The 17,389-nt window shown below is 36.0% G+C and overlaps 2 protein-coding genes across 3 annotated transcripts; one reads left to right on the top strand and one right to left on the bottom strand.

Annotated features, from left to right (window-relative positions):
* Nucleotides 1-63: 63 nt before the first annotated feature.
* LOC117632723 (squamosa promoter-binding-like protein 7) lies at nucleotides 64-7,381 on the bottom strand. Its single transcript, XM_034366283.1, has 10 exons — nucleotides 6,737-7,381; nucleotides 4,888-5,060; nucleotides 4,556-4,779; nucleotides 4,399-4,473; nucleotides 4,187-4,294; nucleotides 3,946-4,063; nucleotides 3,416-3,551; nucleotides 2,742-2,904; nucleotides 1,607-2,185; nucleotides 64-859 (listed from the first exon to the last, which is right to left on the bottom strand). Exons 1-10 carry the CDS (start codon nucleotides 7,285-7,287, stop codon nucleotides 536-538), a joined length of 2,451 nt encoding a protein of 816 aa, XP_034222174.1. The 5' UTR covers nucleotides 7,288-7,381; the 3' UTR covers nucleotides 64-535.
* Nucleotides 7,382-12,997: 5,616 nt separating this feature from the next.
* Nucleotides 12,998-17,349, top strand: LOC117616247 (serine/arginine-rich SC35-like splicing factor SCL28). 2 transcript variants are annotated; one of them, XM_034345495.1, is made up of 7 exons: nucleotides 12,998-13,369; nucleotides 13,876-13,953; nucleotides 14,161-14,325; nucleotides 14,442-14,509; nucleotides 14,640-14,679; nucleotides 16,175-16,390; nucleotides 17,019-17,349. In XM_034345495.1, the coding sequence occupies exons 1-7, from the start codon at nucleotides 13,185-13,187 to the stop codon at nucleotides 17,026-17,028; spliced, it is 762 nt and encodes a 253-aa protein (XP_034201386.1). In that variant the 5' UTR covers nucleotides 12,998-13,184; the 3' UTR covers nucleotides 17,029-17,349. The 2 variants fall into 2 exon arrangements, with proteins under 2 accessions (XP_034201386.1, XP_034201387.1); XM_034345496.1 differs by having other exon boundaries at nucleotides 13,033-13,369; nucleotides 14,445-14,509.
* Nucleotides 17,350-17,389: the final 40 nt, after the last annotated feature.

The following is a 17,389-nucleotide window of genomic DNA, read 5'->3' as shown; positions in this document are numbered from 1 at the left end:
AAAACAAAAAAGCAGCATGAAACCCCCTATTTCATAACATTACAAATTACAATTTAGAAGGAATTCCATCAGAAAACCAGGCCTCTTTTATTACTTAAACACAACACCAAATCTGTATCTAAACATTACAACAATAGAATACACAATGCAACTGGAACGTCAGCCACCGCCGACATTGCATTACCAAAATTAAAATTAAAATTCGAGCAACTTCATTTTCTTATAAAATTAAAATTACTATCTCAAAGGCCGTAGGCAAACACAGTCCAGAAAATGTGACTCAGCAGAGGCAATACGCAGAATTTATGCTTCGAGCAAGAAGAGCCCCAAAAACAGAATGCGACTTGACAGAGGCAGTACTCAGAATTTATGCTTGCAGCAAGAACAGCTCGGTGACGAAAAAAATTTTGGCGGCTTGTCTTAGTCTAATATTAGAAAGTAGTGCACAACGGAGATATATAATATATATATATATATATACAGATTTAAGGGATTGAGGAATACATTCTAAGGAAAAAAAAACAAACTAAAACATCTAAAAGTTGTCAAATAAACATCTGCGCATTGTTACTGCAAATTCACCAACCTTGTGAGGATGAAAGAGGACTGCACAAAATCCTAAACAGATAGCTGCAGCACAAATTACATAAAGTGCAGGGCGAAATCTCAAGAACGCCCCACTAGAGCGGGACATTGAGACCTCCCCAGAAGTGCAATAGTTAGCCACTCTTGGCCATTTCTTGATCAGGTTAGCTTTCATGACTGCCTTTTTACTCAAGAGTGGAACAGTTTCACTTCTCTCATGAGAAGTTGAACCCACCATCACATCCACCCTACCATCCACAGTTATCTCCGTATCCTGCATAATATTACACAACAATTAACGGAACAAAACTTGTATTAGTTCATCAAATAAGAGTACAGAAAATAACAAGTACGTAAATTATATACAATCAGCGACTGCCCTACCCTCAATTGGATATCTCTTGCTAGCTATAAGAAGTACGAAAACATTTAACAGATAAAAATTTGATGGTGAATAACACAACTAGTTATAAGATCTTAGATGGCCAAAATAGAACTGTAGATTTCAATTTAGCAAAAGGGAGGAAAAAATAAGTTGTCATGCGCTTAACCACAACATAGCCAAACAGTTAGAATCAAATAAATCCTTCACTAGTTGACTGTAGAAGTATTATTTCAGATCCCAAAGTGATAGGGAAAGAAAGCAGGGCAGCCTCTAAGAAAAATCAGTACGGCAATAACAACTAATGAAATGACATGCAAGCAACAAGTTCGAACTCAAACTTTTTTTGGACAAAAATAAAAAGAAAAGAAAAGCCCTGTCAGAAATAAAAACAGTTAAATTACCAGGAATGCAATGCCTCACCACAATATTTTCTTCTTAAAAAGTTGGAATTTGAACTACCAGACTACCAGATGAGAAGAAATGTTAAATTGCTAAAGAGTAAAATGTATATGAAACCAAAGCTAACTTAAAAGCAGATTTATTTAATCCTTTCAATCCCCACCTCCCCCCAACCTCTCCCACCGACGACCACCACCCACCCACCCCCACCATACCAAAATTGAATGAAGTTCTCACCTGACATTGTAACGGAACAACCAAATTTCCGACATTCTGAAAGCAGCTTTGACTTTGAGAAACAATATCCTCTTTTTGCACCAATCTTCCAGACCATGGTACTAAAACCCCCGAGTTGTCAATTTTTTGACGATCACGGGCATAATCCATGTAATTCTTTAAGAGCCTCATGTCAGCATCACTGGTGCCATCATTTGCACTGTGTAACTCCATGTTATCCATCAGAGTCTTCAAATTTTGTGAAACTTTCTCCAATATGGTTGTTGACTTCATGGATATCAAAAAGTTCAATAAATAGTTGAATCTTTGGATCTGTGAAGCAGTCATGATCTGTTGAAAATTTTCTGATGAGGGCTTTTTAAGTAACCATGCTATATCTAAAATAACTTCAGAAAATGCTGTGTGTCCCAGGGAAGATGCTTCACAAGAGTCTGACAGAGAACCACTAGAAGAAAAGTGTGATCCTTGCAAAGAGAAAGATTCTTCATATCTCTTCTGAATAGTATTCATTTCTGCACAAACATCTTTATCCGCGATGAGTATGGGTAGAAAGTTCGATAAGCCAGATTCATTCTCAATCTGCAATATAGATTCATCCAATGATAAACTATGAGGCAAAGAAAATCCTGGCAAGTTAAAAACCAAGTACCATGCATTAAAATGCTTTTGTAACTATGCTTCTGTCTCCATGTGAACCTCAAAATTTCAATTGTATCTATATGAATCCTACTCTTTTCCGTATACCTATCGCAGATTCCAGTCCACAGATATAGCTTATGGCTAATGTTATCAGCAATAGCTGCATCATTGTCTACATACCATGTTTCAAGACCAACAATTCTCATCAATGCATTAACCAATCAAAGAAGTTGCATATCAAATTTATAAATCGCTGGTCATAAAAGGGTTTACTGCATAGTCAATATCAAGTGTTTGACACATATCAGTAATCAGCATTGCAGAAACATGGTCAAACACCCATGCAAGCAACAATATGCATACCATAACACTATCTTTACTTTTGTCAGAATGATGGAATACCACAACACTATTAGGATCGCTGGAGTCTGGAGATATGATCAGACAAGAATATACACCATAAGGAGGGTAAAAGAAAATAGCTCAGAAAATTTACCTCAATAAATGCAGGACCAAAACGATTTGCTTCAGTCTGAGGGACATGTATCTTGTATAATTGATGGTCTAAGTTAGTAGCAGTGTCTCCTTCAATCTGACTAGGAGAAGATTCAGGATAGTAATTATACGCCAGATACTTTCCAGAAAAGGATACAAGAAACCTGTCACCATAATGATCTTTATTAGGCAACTTACTTGACAATAATTCTGCTCTATACATACATGGAACAAGTAAACAGAATATTATAGAACATACACCTGACTGCAAAACTTTAAATTAATCAGAATTATTTTATTTGGATAAATCAGAAGAGTAATCAGCATGTGCCATCAGACAACTACAGATCTGCCATAATTGATATACATCTCTGATCAATATATTCTGGCACTTCCAAGATCACACTATGCGTGCTACACTTTTGGACCAACAAAGAACAGTAGCTATTATGTACTAGTAACAAGTCTATGTAGACTGTTGAGAGTGTCACCAAGTAGTTTCCCCTCCCTCCATTATAATCTAGTCTTACAGTTGACAGGAAATGTCGTGTTCATGAAAAGCTACCTTATCATAATAATACATGATTCAAAATCACAGAGCTGAAAGGGGCTGAATCAAAATACAACACAATAAACTACTATCAACAGGTGGAAAACCCTGAAAGGAAGTCCTACCGAAATTTGGGTTGTAATAAATCACTTCCACAGGCAACAAACTCCATGGGCTTGCCTGCCTCAAAATATCTAGGATGAACGTAATGAAGCCTTGGGGCCCGCATCTCAACTTTCCCTTTTATTACAGAAGTCCCATCTGTGCATACCAAAATGAAAAGAAGCACATTAATTACTGAAAATAGATTAACCAAAAAAAAAAAAAAAAAAAAAGATACTGACCAGTCCTGCTACCAGGAAACATGAAAATTTGTCAGAAATTCTACTTGCAAACTGCTGTTTATACCCAAAATCTAAGATCAACCGACACGAATTGATGATTCTGACCAACATAATTTCATAAATTTTGTTTAGTTCTGTACATCCATTTACATCTCATGGAAAGATTGCAAACAAGAATTATTCAGAGATCTGTATCTTTTAGCAATATGTCAAGATGGATCATCAAATAAACGCAGAGGCTAATTAAGTTACGTCATATTTTACCGCATAATTAATAAGAAATACAACACAGCTATGGAGCATCAGATTACCTTTCACAACACGGAAAATCATGTCATTTAGATAAACAAGTATATTGCCTCTCCCAGACAGCATCCTTCCAGGTACAACAACAAAGTCATGTACATATGATACAGGATCTTCAAGTAACTGAGCAAAACCATCACATGATCAAAACCAAAGTTGTTGAACAAAATTTGTAAAGGCAAGGTAAGAAGAAAACTTTGACAAACTGAATATCAATCTTGCAAATAAGATTACCGACATCATTACCTTCATCCACATAAACTTTGGCATTGCAATAAAAACAGTCAAGATAGTACATCCAGGGCGGATATACCCCTCCAACTCAACCGGCATACTGGCCAACCATTGGAATATCTGTAAACACATTTACCCACATGTTAATCCAAGTCCTGACATATTTCTATTAAAATAATTCTCACTCTATATACTAAACTGTAATAACAATCTTTTAATAATACTTGGTGCCGAAGTCTTCGAGGGAACTCCGCTGGATTCCAATCATAGAGCTTGAATGAGATGCGACCTGTCGGACACTACAAGTATGTATCAAATCAGTACATCTCAATTATATCTCCTCGCATAAAGATCAGTTTTAACCAGGCAGCAAAGACCCACCATAGAAGAGTAGGCACTTTTATCACAATTTGGCGGAGAAAGAGAGTTGTTAGAATCATGTTTTCTTCCATGCATTTGGGTTTCACCAGAAGCTACCAAAGATGCACCACCATCACTATGGACAATCTGGGAATCAGGCACTGAACTGAGGGTAGAAATACGTCCACCTTCAGACTCTGGCAATTCTTCCTTGTCATTTAACTGACTGCTTAACTGTATACTGTCTGTACATTATGCATACAAATTGGATCAGTAGACTCTTTTTCTAGGAAGGAAAAACAACTATACAGCTCATTTTACAAACTGGTTGCTTTAAAACAAACATTGAATACCTTCTCCTGCTCCACCATCACAATTGGTATCTTCAATTTGAATTTCCCTTTGAGATTCCTTTCTAATCCCTCCTTTTGAATTAGTAGGTTTCCTTCGTCGTCTGTTATTATGACGCTCTAGTTTTCTTCGACAGCTCCGCTTACCTTCATCAAAATCTGATAAGACATGGAACCTGCCAAAGAATTGGAGCACAAGCAGAAACGAAATTACAAAAGCAATATTAAAATTATTCCAGCACACTTCAACAAAAATAATACATGCAGTCCCTCAATAAAACAGAAATGTGACAGTGTTACAACTTTCTCTTCATCCCAGGTCGACAAATCTTCTGGATAGTACAATGACTTATTATACTAATAATTATTGCCAATCTAAACTCCCTCTGAAAAGTATTACTTATTTTAACCCACCAGTCTTCACCACAAAGACAAGCAGTATGGAATCCAAAATGCCTATGGCTTATGAAGAACTTAAAGAAAGAGCCAAACGTAGGCAGTGACCTTATCCTACAGCAAATGACAGCTGCAAGCCATTCAACATCTCCAATGTGCTAAATTGCTAATAGGGGTTGTCTCACTTTTCTCAACATCTATCTTTATATATAAAAGACCCTTAAAACAAATCAGCCAAACCTTAATATAATTAATATCTAAGTGCAGTATCCTCTGACCCATTAAAAGATACATGTCATCCACAGAAAGAAGAGCACATGTAATTATTCTGTTACTTTCCCCAAAAAAAAAAAAACAAACAAACTTTACATTCTAACTATGTCTTTAGAATTCCTAAGTGTATTAATATGGATCTTTCCAGATTCATGTACCAATTACCCTATGAAAGGGCCTACTTTGTAAGCTTTTAGGATCAGAGTTAGTGAAAGAAAAATTTCTTGCAAATTCCTCCTTGTGTGTGAGGCACAGGTTGACTTGGAGTGATTACAAGGCACGCACAGGTGTGATGCCGGAACTTTTTTAATTAAATTGGACTCCCTTTGGTGTGGAGGCCAGAATGAGTGGATCTTTTCTTCCTATATTTCCTTATTGTCCAACGCCAGGAACTCTTAGATGGCATAACCCGTATTGACACTTGCCACTTCCTAGGGAAACTTCTCCAGCTCCCATCACCCAAAGCAAAAATATAGCCATGGAAACATATTCCACCCAACAAATTCATATAAATTCCCAGTTAAGAATATCATGTGCTTCTTTCACTACTGAACTTGCATATATAAGTACAAATTTATCTAACCCTAAACACTGAGTAACTAAACCTCTATAGTGTGTTCGTGAAGACTCCAGATCAGGAAGTGTTTTCACACCATCTACCGACATCAACTCATCCCAATCTTTAAGGAAGGGATATACCCTTAAGGGTGGGCCCCAATTGGGGCCCCACCCTTAGTAGAGAAGCACCTTCTCAGAGGTGGGAGAGAAGCGATCTCCCTAGGGGGTCCGTAAGGACAGAGGGCACGTAGGTGGAGAGTTTCTCTGAACGGAGTGGAGTGGGGGGGCAACCTTCCAAATATTAACTACGTTGACACTGTTGGAATTGCTTCTAAACAGTCCCTTCTCTGCATTTTGGAGAGTTAACAAGTGCAAAGTAACCTTATAGGTAAAAGCATAAAATTGATTGTCATATAAGATTACAATCACAACCCAGGAACTGTGAAGCTAGCTTAATCCAAATTATCCAAAAGCTTCCTAAAAAAAACTTGGGTAATTGCCAATGCTAAGTTGTGAACTTACTAACAGCTTTGAAGATTACTAATACGAAACTGCTAAACTATAACTAATTCAAAGATAAAATCACTATCTCTGAAATTGAAAATCAACTTAAAATTGAGCTTACTTGCCACACTGCTGACAATAACGCTTGGTCTCACCGTCAAGAAAGACAGTGCCGGCATTTGCACAGGCAAGGCACACTCTGTGCCTCCGATGGTACCCCTTCAGCTCCTTAATGTCGGCACGACAAGACGGAACCTGACACCGGGCCGTCCCAGGAGGGGCCCGAGCCGTCTTGACCCGCTTCTTTCCATGCCCGGCTTCCTCCTCTTCCAACTCCATCATCCTCTCGTCCATCTCGGGGCACGCGCACGGGACATGACCCGCCAAGAAGTTGGTGCACGCCAGCCTCGGGTCGCGCTTCCTTACCCGATCCGAATTCGAATTCGGATCCTCCGGCAGATCTTCCAGAGCCGGAGCCGGGTCAATCTCGATGGAGCCCCACGAGATCGATAGGTCGTCGTCGACGGTGAAGTCGAGGAGATCTCCCCAGTCCCAGACGGTGGAGGTGTCTTGGTTGGTCAGTGGAGGTTGAATCTCCATCTCTGAAACCCTAGCTTCGTCCAAACGCTGCCGTTGTGATTGCGTTGAAGAAGGAGATGCAGGCCCTTCCATCGTTTTTGTGGTCAAAATCACCTAACCTGCCAGCGCACCTAACATCCTTCTTCTTCCTCTAGCTTAGACGTCAAGATTCCCTCCCTCCCTGTCAACAACGCTTAAAAAGTACAGTATACCATTATTTTCTTTTTCTTTTTTCTTTTTTCTTTTTTTTTTTTTTTGGTTTAGGGTAAAAAATTTAAACAATAGTTTTTACTGTCGCTGTGTGTTAAGAGAGTGACTGTTTTTCAGATATTACTTTTGTATGTTTGATGTAATAACCCTTTCAATAATTAGGGGATGACCTATTGTTATCCTTAATCCTCGCTCTAACCATCTCTATCTCGAAAATCTCAAAGTTGTTTTCATATGTAAGATTGAAATCACCTCTTCTTTATATTATACATTGGTTTAGCCAAGCTAAATTGACGGAAGCGAATATGCTCCTCGGTTTGAAATATAGTTTGTATCCCCACACACAAAAATACCTATTATCTTCTTCTTATTCGAAAAGTGTCATTTGTTAAATAATTGGATTTAATTTAGTGTGGAATGACCCTAACTTGTAAGTCAATTCATAACACAGCAATAATATGAGAAAATACTCTATCTCTTAACTTTGGCAAACTAAATTGAAATTTTTTTGTATGTGTTTCATGGTAATTTTTTCCTCCGTCATTATTAGCGGAGTATTTAAATTAAAATTTTTAAATAGTGCTAATTACGGTGAACCAAATTCAAAAACAAGTTGAAATGCATAAGACATGTCTGTCGGGGTCTCCATGATGGCGGGAAGCGGTTTGTTTTATTTTTCCCATCTATTTCTGGTACTAATTTAACATTTTTAAATTCCAAAATATCATAAAAAGAGTGTGGAAATTTCTGACCAATACAAAAAAGTGTGGAAATTATGACGACATCTTGGATTGTTCTATCCGACAAGGGACGTGGAGAAGCAAGCGGTTGCTTCGCACGCGCTTGAGATTGTGGCGTGTAAAGATGAGAGAGAGTGGGCAGGTGAGGCGATGCGTTTGAGGTTGAGTGGCTACCAAATCTGCGGGTGAAGTGGTGAGGACATGCAATGCAATGCAAAATATTCAACCCTAAACCCTAAAACAATAAAAAATAATAATAACAAGATAAGAGGAGGTTGAGCTAACGACCCCACCAATGCAATCATAATCAAATGCAATGATAAAATAAGAGAAAGCATATTCTAATCTTACTCGCCACGTTGCAAAATCATATCGTCCCCTTTTGGCCTTTTTCTTACCGCTACTTTTCCGATATTTTTTTTGTCTTAACCTTATCTATTTTTCACAACAACAAAAAAAAACATAAAAAATTATTATGGATATTTTCTTATTTATTTTTATAGTTTTATAAAATTTAATTAATGATCTTTAGTGTTTGTTTGTTTGTTTATATATGATTCATGACATGTTTGAGACTGCTTTTACGCGAAATAATTTAATTTATAGTTCTTTTGTTACTAAAAGTGTTTTTATGAAACACTAAACACCTTTTAAGTTTAAATTTTTATGCTAAATGCTGATAGAAACAGGAGCGGAGCTAGAATTATAAAGTTGGGAGAGCTGAAGTAGAAAATATAAGTACATAAGTATTCACTAGTTACATGTTTAGAGGTAAATATTTATAATTTAGTCATATTTAATTTATTTTATATGAAATTTTAACTTAAATTATAAGTTGTTTTATTACAAATTCTATATATTATATATAATATAATAGAGGGGAGATCAAAATTTAAAAGAACCAGGGCCACTCCGGGCCTAAGAGTAGCTCTGTCACCGAATGAAAACTTATTTTTTTCGTTTTGAAAAAACGCTTTTAGTCATTTCACTTATAAAGAACAACAATGAAACTTTTTTTCTTCCTCTCGATAAGAATGATGAATCAAAAGTCAAAAAGGGTGACACTCGTTGGGAAATTATATATATATATTTCAAAAGCAAGCCGATTGACCTTTTCCTGTGTGGGATACAAGATTGAGATATGAATTCAAAATTCCATGTTAAAGATTCCTCTCCCCCTGTTTTAATTGGTTAATGCCGTGTTAATCAACAATGACAATGCATCAATGTAAACAAGTTCATTATTGATTGTTAATTTAGTGCTTCTGATTATGACGTGTTGTTATTTTTTAATGTATTTTCTTATGAGGTGGTCTTTCAATGTAAACAAGTTGATTATTGATTTCGGCCGAAAGAGATATATATATGTTTTTTTTTTTTTTGGGGTAATAATTTTGATTATTTTATTAAATGTGTGGTGTTTCACATAAAGAGTTCAGAGCTCCAAAGTTCTCGTATTTGTTATCTTTTAATAATTTATTAATTTATTAATATAAATCTACAATGCATATGCATTATTACAAAATATAAACTCAATTGGATATGATTGTTTTTTGTTTTAGCTCAAATCATATACCACTACATAGTTAAAATGTCAACCCAATAGTCAACAATTTACAATGTTACCTTATTAGGATAGTTGACATGGCAAACATAGTGGAAAGCCAATTATAGTTGGGTGTAGAACAAGTACTCTTTGATCACTAGATTTATAAGCTCTTAATTCTTTTATTAAACTTTTAAACTCAAAACTCCTAAATTGCGATACTCATTTTTAGGGTTAGAATCTTAATCAGACAAATCGATAAACTCACTTAACCAAAATTGTCGATTTTATCGATTTCGGCTACAGAAAAGAAATGTCAGTTTCGGATTGATCACTTATACTAACAGACACATTCGGATGTCAGTGTTGGTATTGGATCTTGGATACAGTCAGTAATAGAACTGAACTAACAAATGTTATTTAATATATATTATTTAAATTTAATATATCCAATTATATATTGACCATTAGATGATAATATTTTAAATAGATGTAAGATATGAGTAGTTTAGATTATTGATCAATTTGAAGGCCCATATTCACTCTCTCACTTACCTTCTATAATTTCATTGCTCGACTCTCATCTATATCGAACTCATTGCTCTCTTCAACCCTCTCAAGGCCACAATAATTGGTCTATGTTGCCCTATCTCTCTCAAAGCTTCAATCGACACCATCCTCTCAATCTCAAACAATTTTCCCTTACACCGTCAAAAAAATTGACAAAAATACTAACTTGTCCTTGAATTGCTACAAATACGAAACTACAATGGCAAAGTTGACGGAATTGAAACTAGAGATATTTAGTGATATACCCATTTCTAGCACTAATATTATAAATAAACCCTACACAATTGAATTCCTATAAACAAACCCAAAAAAAAACCCAAAAAATGATAGCTAGCCTTATTGAATTTAATATTGATTATTAAATTACTTTGATGCCCTATTGAGTGCTTTGGGTATTTTTATGAGATTTTGGGGTTGGGCTTGTTTTAAGAAATTGATGGCAGTTTTGTAATTTATAAGAAGTTAAAAGCTTTTTTGTTATGTTATAAATGGGCTTTGGGTGTGTTTCTAAAGTCCATTTTATATAGGGTATTTTTATAATTTGGGCCTCCATATTGGGTATAATAGTGAATCTCCCTTGAAACTACATGGTCAAAAGTGGTTAAAGTGTCAAACTACATGGACAAAAAGTGACTTTTGGCCTTTTATTTTTTCAAACTAAAATTAAATGTTTTGAAGAGCCAATGTCAACTTACCATTCCTAAAGATAGATAAAGAGGCTGCAGATTGAAGATGCTCTTAATATTTCCATTCAGTTCTTCGTGTACATCAATTACTCCCTAGTATATATATACTTTATTTTTTCAAAAATAGATTTTAAGTTCAAATCTTCTTTTTATATTGCTTAAAATAAAATAGAGTAAATTGTCATACACCGTGAACAAGGATCCCAATTAAACTTAACCCCTCAAACTAAAAAGTCAACCAATTTAAAACCCGAATTAATTAAAATGACACATCTCTAATGCGTAAACAAGAAATAAAAGAAACATGTGCCACTGTTAAATTACAATTATTGTGGAGAGCCTGTCGGGTGTAGGCAGGATGGCGGGGCTGGAAGCGTTTATTAATTTTTTACTTTTTTCTATGACATTATTTTATTTTATTTTAAGTTTTAAAACGGCCGTGGAAATCTCCAAAAAAAAAAAAAAAAAAAAACCTTTGTGGAACTCATGACCACGTATTGGATTATTCTATCTGACAAGCGCCGTCGTTGAGATTGGCCCGCTTGCCTTCTACGCACGAAGCACGTGTAAAGAATAGAGAAAGTGAGCCGGTGAGTTAGATGCGTTTGAGGTTGAGTGGCTACCAAATCTACGGGGTGAATAGGTGAAGACACATGCATTTCGTTCATATCATCATCAACGGATTCAACTCAATCGATAATAAAATATTAGACTTAATAAGAGGAGGTTGAGCTAACGACCCCACTACTTCAGTACTAAGAAACGCAATGATAAACAAAGCATATTCTACCTTTCTAGGTTGCAAATCATATGCTATCTTTTGGCTTTTTTTATTTTTTTTATTTATATTTAGGTCCCGTTTGAAAATAAATCCCCATAAATTTTCTTAGAGAAAGGGAAATCAAAGATTCATTTGGTAATCCCGAGAATATATGCATTTTTTTTTTGTTTTTGCCCAGCTATACTTCGAACACAGCCTAACCTCCATCGAGCCTCAGGTTCTGGCCAATTGAATTCCCCCAATCCGACCGCCAAACTCCAAAGTCTCAGGCTGTCAACCTTTGAATATCCCAGCCGTATTCTATACACCCTGTGCGGTTTGTGCTTTCAAAAAATGCCCGAACTTGGTGGATTTTCACCACCTCCAAACAGTGACTCATCTAAAGAGTTTGTAGAACAAGTTTTGATGGTGTTATGGGCAATCTGGAATGATAGGAATTTTGTTTTATGGACAGACAGACGACGTGAGATGTTGGAAGTGGTTAATTGTACTGTGCAGGTCTTGCACCAATTCCAGGAGCACAACTTTCCTAAGGGTGTTGTCCTAGCTCGTGCAACAGTAAAATGAGGCAGACCCCTCGTGGGTTTTTAAAACTCAATTTTGATAGGGCTTTTTGCCAACAAACTGGGTTTGCTGCTTTCAAGAGGGTTTTGCTGCTTCTTGGTTTATGATTTTAGTTTTATTAGTTAGATATGTAAACTTAAAAATTTTTAGACGGCGCGAATTAATGTAAAAAGGGAAAATTGATTTAGGATGTTGTGTGATAAAGTGTATTAGGGATGCACCAAGGGTATTTTTTATAGTTAAATAAGGTGTACCTATTTAATTTTACATTTGAGTTAAAATATTAAGATGTACTTAGATCATAAAGTGTACTCAATTAATTTTAAAGTTCGTTTAACAACACTCTTTTTTTAAGGTCAACATAAGCATTTTATGATTTTTGGTGGTGTTTCTATATTAATGAGGTCAGTGATTTTGATATATATATATATGTATTTATTTATTTTATGGCAATAATTTTAATATATTATAATAATCGACTATGTTATTAATAGAAGATTTATGAGGCATATTGGGCCAGCTTAATACTAGTACCAATTAAAATTGATTGGGTTCATACCAAAACAAAAACCCCCAAACAAAAAAGTAAAATAAAAGGTTTGGGTTGGGTTGGGCCTTAGATTTATAATTGGGCCAGTTTACTATTACAAATTACAATCTCAAAAAAGAAAAAAGAAAAAGAAAAAAAAAAGGTCATTGAAGGGCGAGCATCATTAAGTCGGTATGTGTACCGCATCCTATTCATCCCTCCAAATCCGAAGCTTCGAAACCCACACACACAACTCAAAACAGCAAGCGCTTGCGTTGCTCCCTTGTTTCCTCCTCTCTCACTAGGGGCTAGGGTTAGGGTTTTGCGTGCTTGCTTGCTTGGGGTTCAAACCCTAGCTGCAGCAATGGCCAGGTACAGAAGCCGAAGCCGAAGCTACAGCCCTCGTCGACGTAGCCGGACTCCGCCACGTGGACGCAAGCGATACGAAGACGACCCTCGTGATCGCTACCGTGAAAGCAGGTCTTACAGAGACCGTCGCTCACCCGCTCCTTCTGGCCTGCTCGTTCGAAATCTTCCTCTCGACGCTAGGTCTCTCTTTCCTTCCCTATGAATGCATATGTGTGTTCATATGTTTATATATATTTTCGTATTTATGAATATTTGGTTTTGTTTATTCAGGATTAGTTATCTTGTTGGCCTTATATGTTTATGTAGTTTATTCTTCAAACGTGGAACTAAATTTGGGTGCTAGTAATGAATTATTGGTTTTGTTTTTGTAATTGTTCATGCTATAATGTTCTATTTATGCGTATGACATGTGGACAGAGGAGTAAATGTTTCTCTGTGTGTTTGTGTTTTATAATATACACATATGTTCGTAGTTCTGACAAATACCAGTATATTATATAACAATAACTAGATTTTACATGAATATGGAAATACTCCTTCAACAAATTGAGTATATTATGATTATGGTGAGTCCTTTTAACCACAAATTACGGATACATCAATTTTTCCACAACTATACCTGTAAGTTTCTTCTTGTTATAATTATCTTTTACAAAATAATTTATGGTTTATCGAAGTTTTTGCAGGCCAGAAGATCTTAGGATCCCATTTGAGCGATATGGCCCAGTGAAGGATGTGTATCTTCCTAAGAATTACTACACCGGGTATGCCCTTATTTTTTTATTGTTATACTGTGGATTATGCTAGAGATGTAATGCAATTCTTCTTCTTCAATGAATCTTTGGTGTAAAAGTTGAACTCCTTGAATAGATAATTCTTTAAAAGTGGATGTAATTCAGACACTTGTACCATATGAGACATGATGCCACTATTAAGTTATTTAATTAAGCTGTTCCTATTTTAATCTACAGGGAGCCACGGGGCTTTGGGTTTGTGAAGTACCGTTATGCGGAGGATGCGGCTGAAGCAAAGCAACAACTGAACCATTCAGTTATTGGTGGACGTGAGATAAGAATTGTGTTTGCTGAGGAGAATAGAAAAACTCCCCAAGAAATGCGTACAACTACTCGCGTAAGGTACACTGCATTTTGCTTCAATACCACCCATCATTTCATATGTCTCCCTAATTGAAATAAGATATTCATTTCATAAATGCTGATTTTTTCTTTTTTTTCGTTTCTAAATTTATCAGCAGTGGTCGGTATGGAGGAAGCTCCAGAAGGAGAACTCCACCGAGGTCCCCAAGACGGCAATATCGTTGTCAGTTTGAACTTTCACTTGGCATTTGTTGAATTGCAAACAAGGCTTCTTTTTATCTGACGTCCTTTATGAAATGATTCTGTTCCCTCTGTTTTTCTGCTAAACTATCATCTTAATTGTTTGGTCACAGCTTACTCGCGGTCACCTTCACCTGTTAGGCGTGACTCAAGGTCTGTGCCTTATCTCTAGAAGTTGCCATATGCTATTTTTAAATTTCAATAGTTATAGGTTTTCAATGCTAGTTTTCATGGATGAGTAAACAGTGGCTTCTTCATCATATGGCATGCTGTTGGTGTGTGTAGGCAATAAGGAACAAAAAACAAACAAGTCTATTCAGCTTTGTGTTGGAACTTGTGTTGCTGAATTTGTTGATGAGGATTCTATGTCTCTCCATCTTAATTTTTTGCCGAGTTTGAACCATATTTTTTTGGGTCATTAATGTAGTTTGATTGAAACCAAAATTAGATATGTATTTGCAGTTTGGTGGTATTTGTGTCTGCATTTCTTGATTCCTATTATCAGTTTTCTTGTACTTCACATTATCTGTTAGAAGTGAAAAAGAGTGATCACATCCTGATTGAAAATTTTCCGAACTCTACCGTTTTATGTTCACATACCTGTATCTCTTTTGACATACTTTGTAAACTAATTTTATGGTAATTATAGGAGCTTCTTTACTGAAATTGCAGAATGAGAACTCTTTAGGTACCGAGACTTCATCTCTTGCATGCATCATGTGTCCAGTGAATTGTATAATATCAGCTGTGGCCTTGTTTGTGCAGATATTAAAGTGAAAAAGGAGACTTTAAAGACATCTGGATTAATAAAGTTTAATGAGAAAAGTGATCATAAAAGTGATGGGCAACTTCTTTACCTTTCTACCAAAGCCTCTCCATAAGTATTATCCATATCCATCATCAACATTCATCTACGAATGGCATTGGGTTTCCTATTCTTATGACTTCGGTTTGTGAGACTTTCTACGACTGACTTAACTGACAAGCTAAAGTTGGTGTTAGACATGCTTGGGATCATACTAATATTTATTTATTTTTCCTTCTTATATTAACTGTTAAAGTAAGTTTTTAATAAGAAAATTTGTTAAGTTTGATATCTTGTTTTGCATATACGATCCAGTAAAGAAAGAATATAGAGCTTATAGTTGGCCAAAGAAAGAAATCATCTTCAAAGAAACGAAGCCATCCAAAGTTTTTACCGGTAGAGTATGGTGACATTGTTGAAGGAAAAGATATTATCTGGTATTAGAAAGTTGGGGCAAAGTGAGCTATGAAGTTTCAGATGCTGATCAACCAGTACTAGCCTAACTCTGAGTATTTGGACCAAGTGTTATATTTTTTGTTCAGAACCCTGAAAAGGTTCAGGTAAAGGTCATATTTTGATCAACTAGATTTTGAAGAGGATGTAAGTAGAATTGTGTTATCTAAAAACATATGATTAACTTTCAATTGTTGATCTGTGCCAAAATTACTTTGCTTGGGCACTTCTATTAGCTTATGAATAGGGGAAGCTTTTCTCACTTTTTGGTGAATGGAGATGGTTTAATTGGTATCTCTTATCCACATAGAACATATCTTATCTTATTCTCTTGTTGCATTAGCAATAATTTTTTTCAAAAAATAAAATAAGTATATTTGTCATTGAAAGGGATCGTGGGGCTAGGGATGATTATCGTTCGCCAGTGCAATCTAGATCAATTTCACGATCTCCTTCACCACGTGATGGAAGAGACTACAGGAGGTCCCCAAGTCCACGCGAGAATGGTCGGAGTCCTCGTGATGAAAGAGACTATGCACCCAGTAGATCAAGGAGTCTGAGGGGTAACAGTCGCAGTCCATCAAGGTCTCGTTCGCGATCCTACAGGTAGATGCCTCTTCCATTTTGCACTCATATATTGAATACATAATTTCCAGCCATAATAAGCTTAGCTGTCCAAAGTGGGGCCACTGAGTATGGTCTTAAATTTAGGGGAAATAGTCTCATATTGCACGAGAGAGATACCCTGCAAATGGATTTTTGTTCCTTTTTCTTTTTAAAATTTTACTTGTATGGAAACAATATTTACCTCCAAGTTATTATCTTTTATTTTTTGATTAACTTTATTCTTATGAATCAGTAAATTAGTTCTATAATTTGTTCGCTGCTGTCAATTACTTGGGGATTTGTGCTAGTCATTAGATGATGGTGAAAGTTTTGCCTTTTCTTTTCTTTTAATGCTGAATCTGTTTGTTAGACCAATTAAAAAATACTTTCAATTTTGATTCCTATTAGAATGGATGGTAATGTGCTTGTGTAATGCGGCTGTTGATTAAGGAGGTTCTCTTAAATTGACTTGCGGGTGTGGTCCTATTTAATTTACATTGCCTAATCAAATAGTTAGGTGATAATTTATACAATTTTTGATGTGGAGTCATCCTGACATCCTACGATTCTTCATTATTGGCTAATTGAACTTGTGTTGATGATTTTTACAAAACTCTTTGCCGTGCAGTCCTCGCTGATGCCCGTCACGGTTACGTTGCTGTGAATTTGCATCATCTGGTGGTGTTGCTGCTTGAAAGTCTACTATGAGCGTTACTAGTTAACTGGATGGTATGCTTAGTATTCTGGAAGGTCATGGACGTGTTTGGTAAATATGACTTTTGGATCATATCAGTTTTTGCCAAATGGATTTATACCGTCCACATGTTAGTCAAGTGGGAAGTGTAATTTTTGAACGAGCTTAATGTGAGTTTTACGGTTGGTTTAGTTGACAATAATCTTTTTCTAGAGTGCAAAATTCTGCTGGGTAAGAAATTCCATGTGCATAATTTACGATTGAATGCCTGCATGTGTTTTCCCCATTTTTCCTTTTTGTTTTGT

This window comes from Prunus dulcis, chromosome 1, assembly GCF_902201215.1.
Source record: "Prunus dulcis chromosome 1, ALMONDv2, whole genome shotgun sequence".
Classification (NCBI taxonomy): Eukaryota; Viridiplantae; Streptophyta; class Magnoliopsida; order Rosales; family Rosaceae; genus Prunus; species Prunus dulcis.
Note: the sequence above shows the minus strand (reverse complement) of the source record. Positions and strands in the feature narration are given on the sequence as shown.

Excerpts from the sequence above, each read along its gene's own strand:
- LOC117632723 (XM_034366283.1), bottom strand. The coding sequence starts at position 7,287 with ATGGAAGGGCCTGCATCTCCTTCTTCAACGCAATCACAACGGCAGCGT. Across the intron at positions 4,295-4,398 it reads CTCGAAGACTTCGGCACCAA|ATATTCCAATGGTTGGCCAG; the intron begins GTATTATTAAAA and ends ATGTGTTTACAG. Across the intron at positions 3,552-3,945 it reads GATTTTCCGTGTTGTGAAAG|ATGGGACTTCTGTAATAAAA; the intron begins GTAATCTGATGC and ends TGGTATGCACAG.
- LOC117616247 (XM_034345495.1), top strand. The coding sequence starts at position 13,185 with ATGGCCAGGTACAGAAGCCGAAGCCGAAGCTACAGCCCTCGTCGACGT. Across the intron at positions 14,326-14,441 it reads CGTACAACTACTCGCGTAAG|CAGTGGTCGGTATGGAGGAA; the intron begins GTACACTGCATT and ends TAAATTTATCAG. Across the intron at positions 14,680-16,174 it reads CCTGTTAGGCGTGACTCAAG|GGATCGTGGGGCTAGGGATG; the intron begins GTCTGTGCCTTA and ends TGTCATTGAAAG.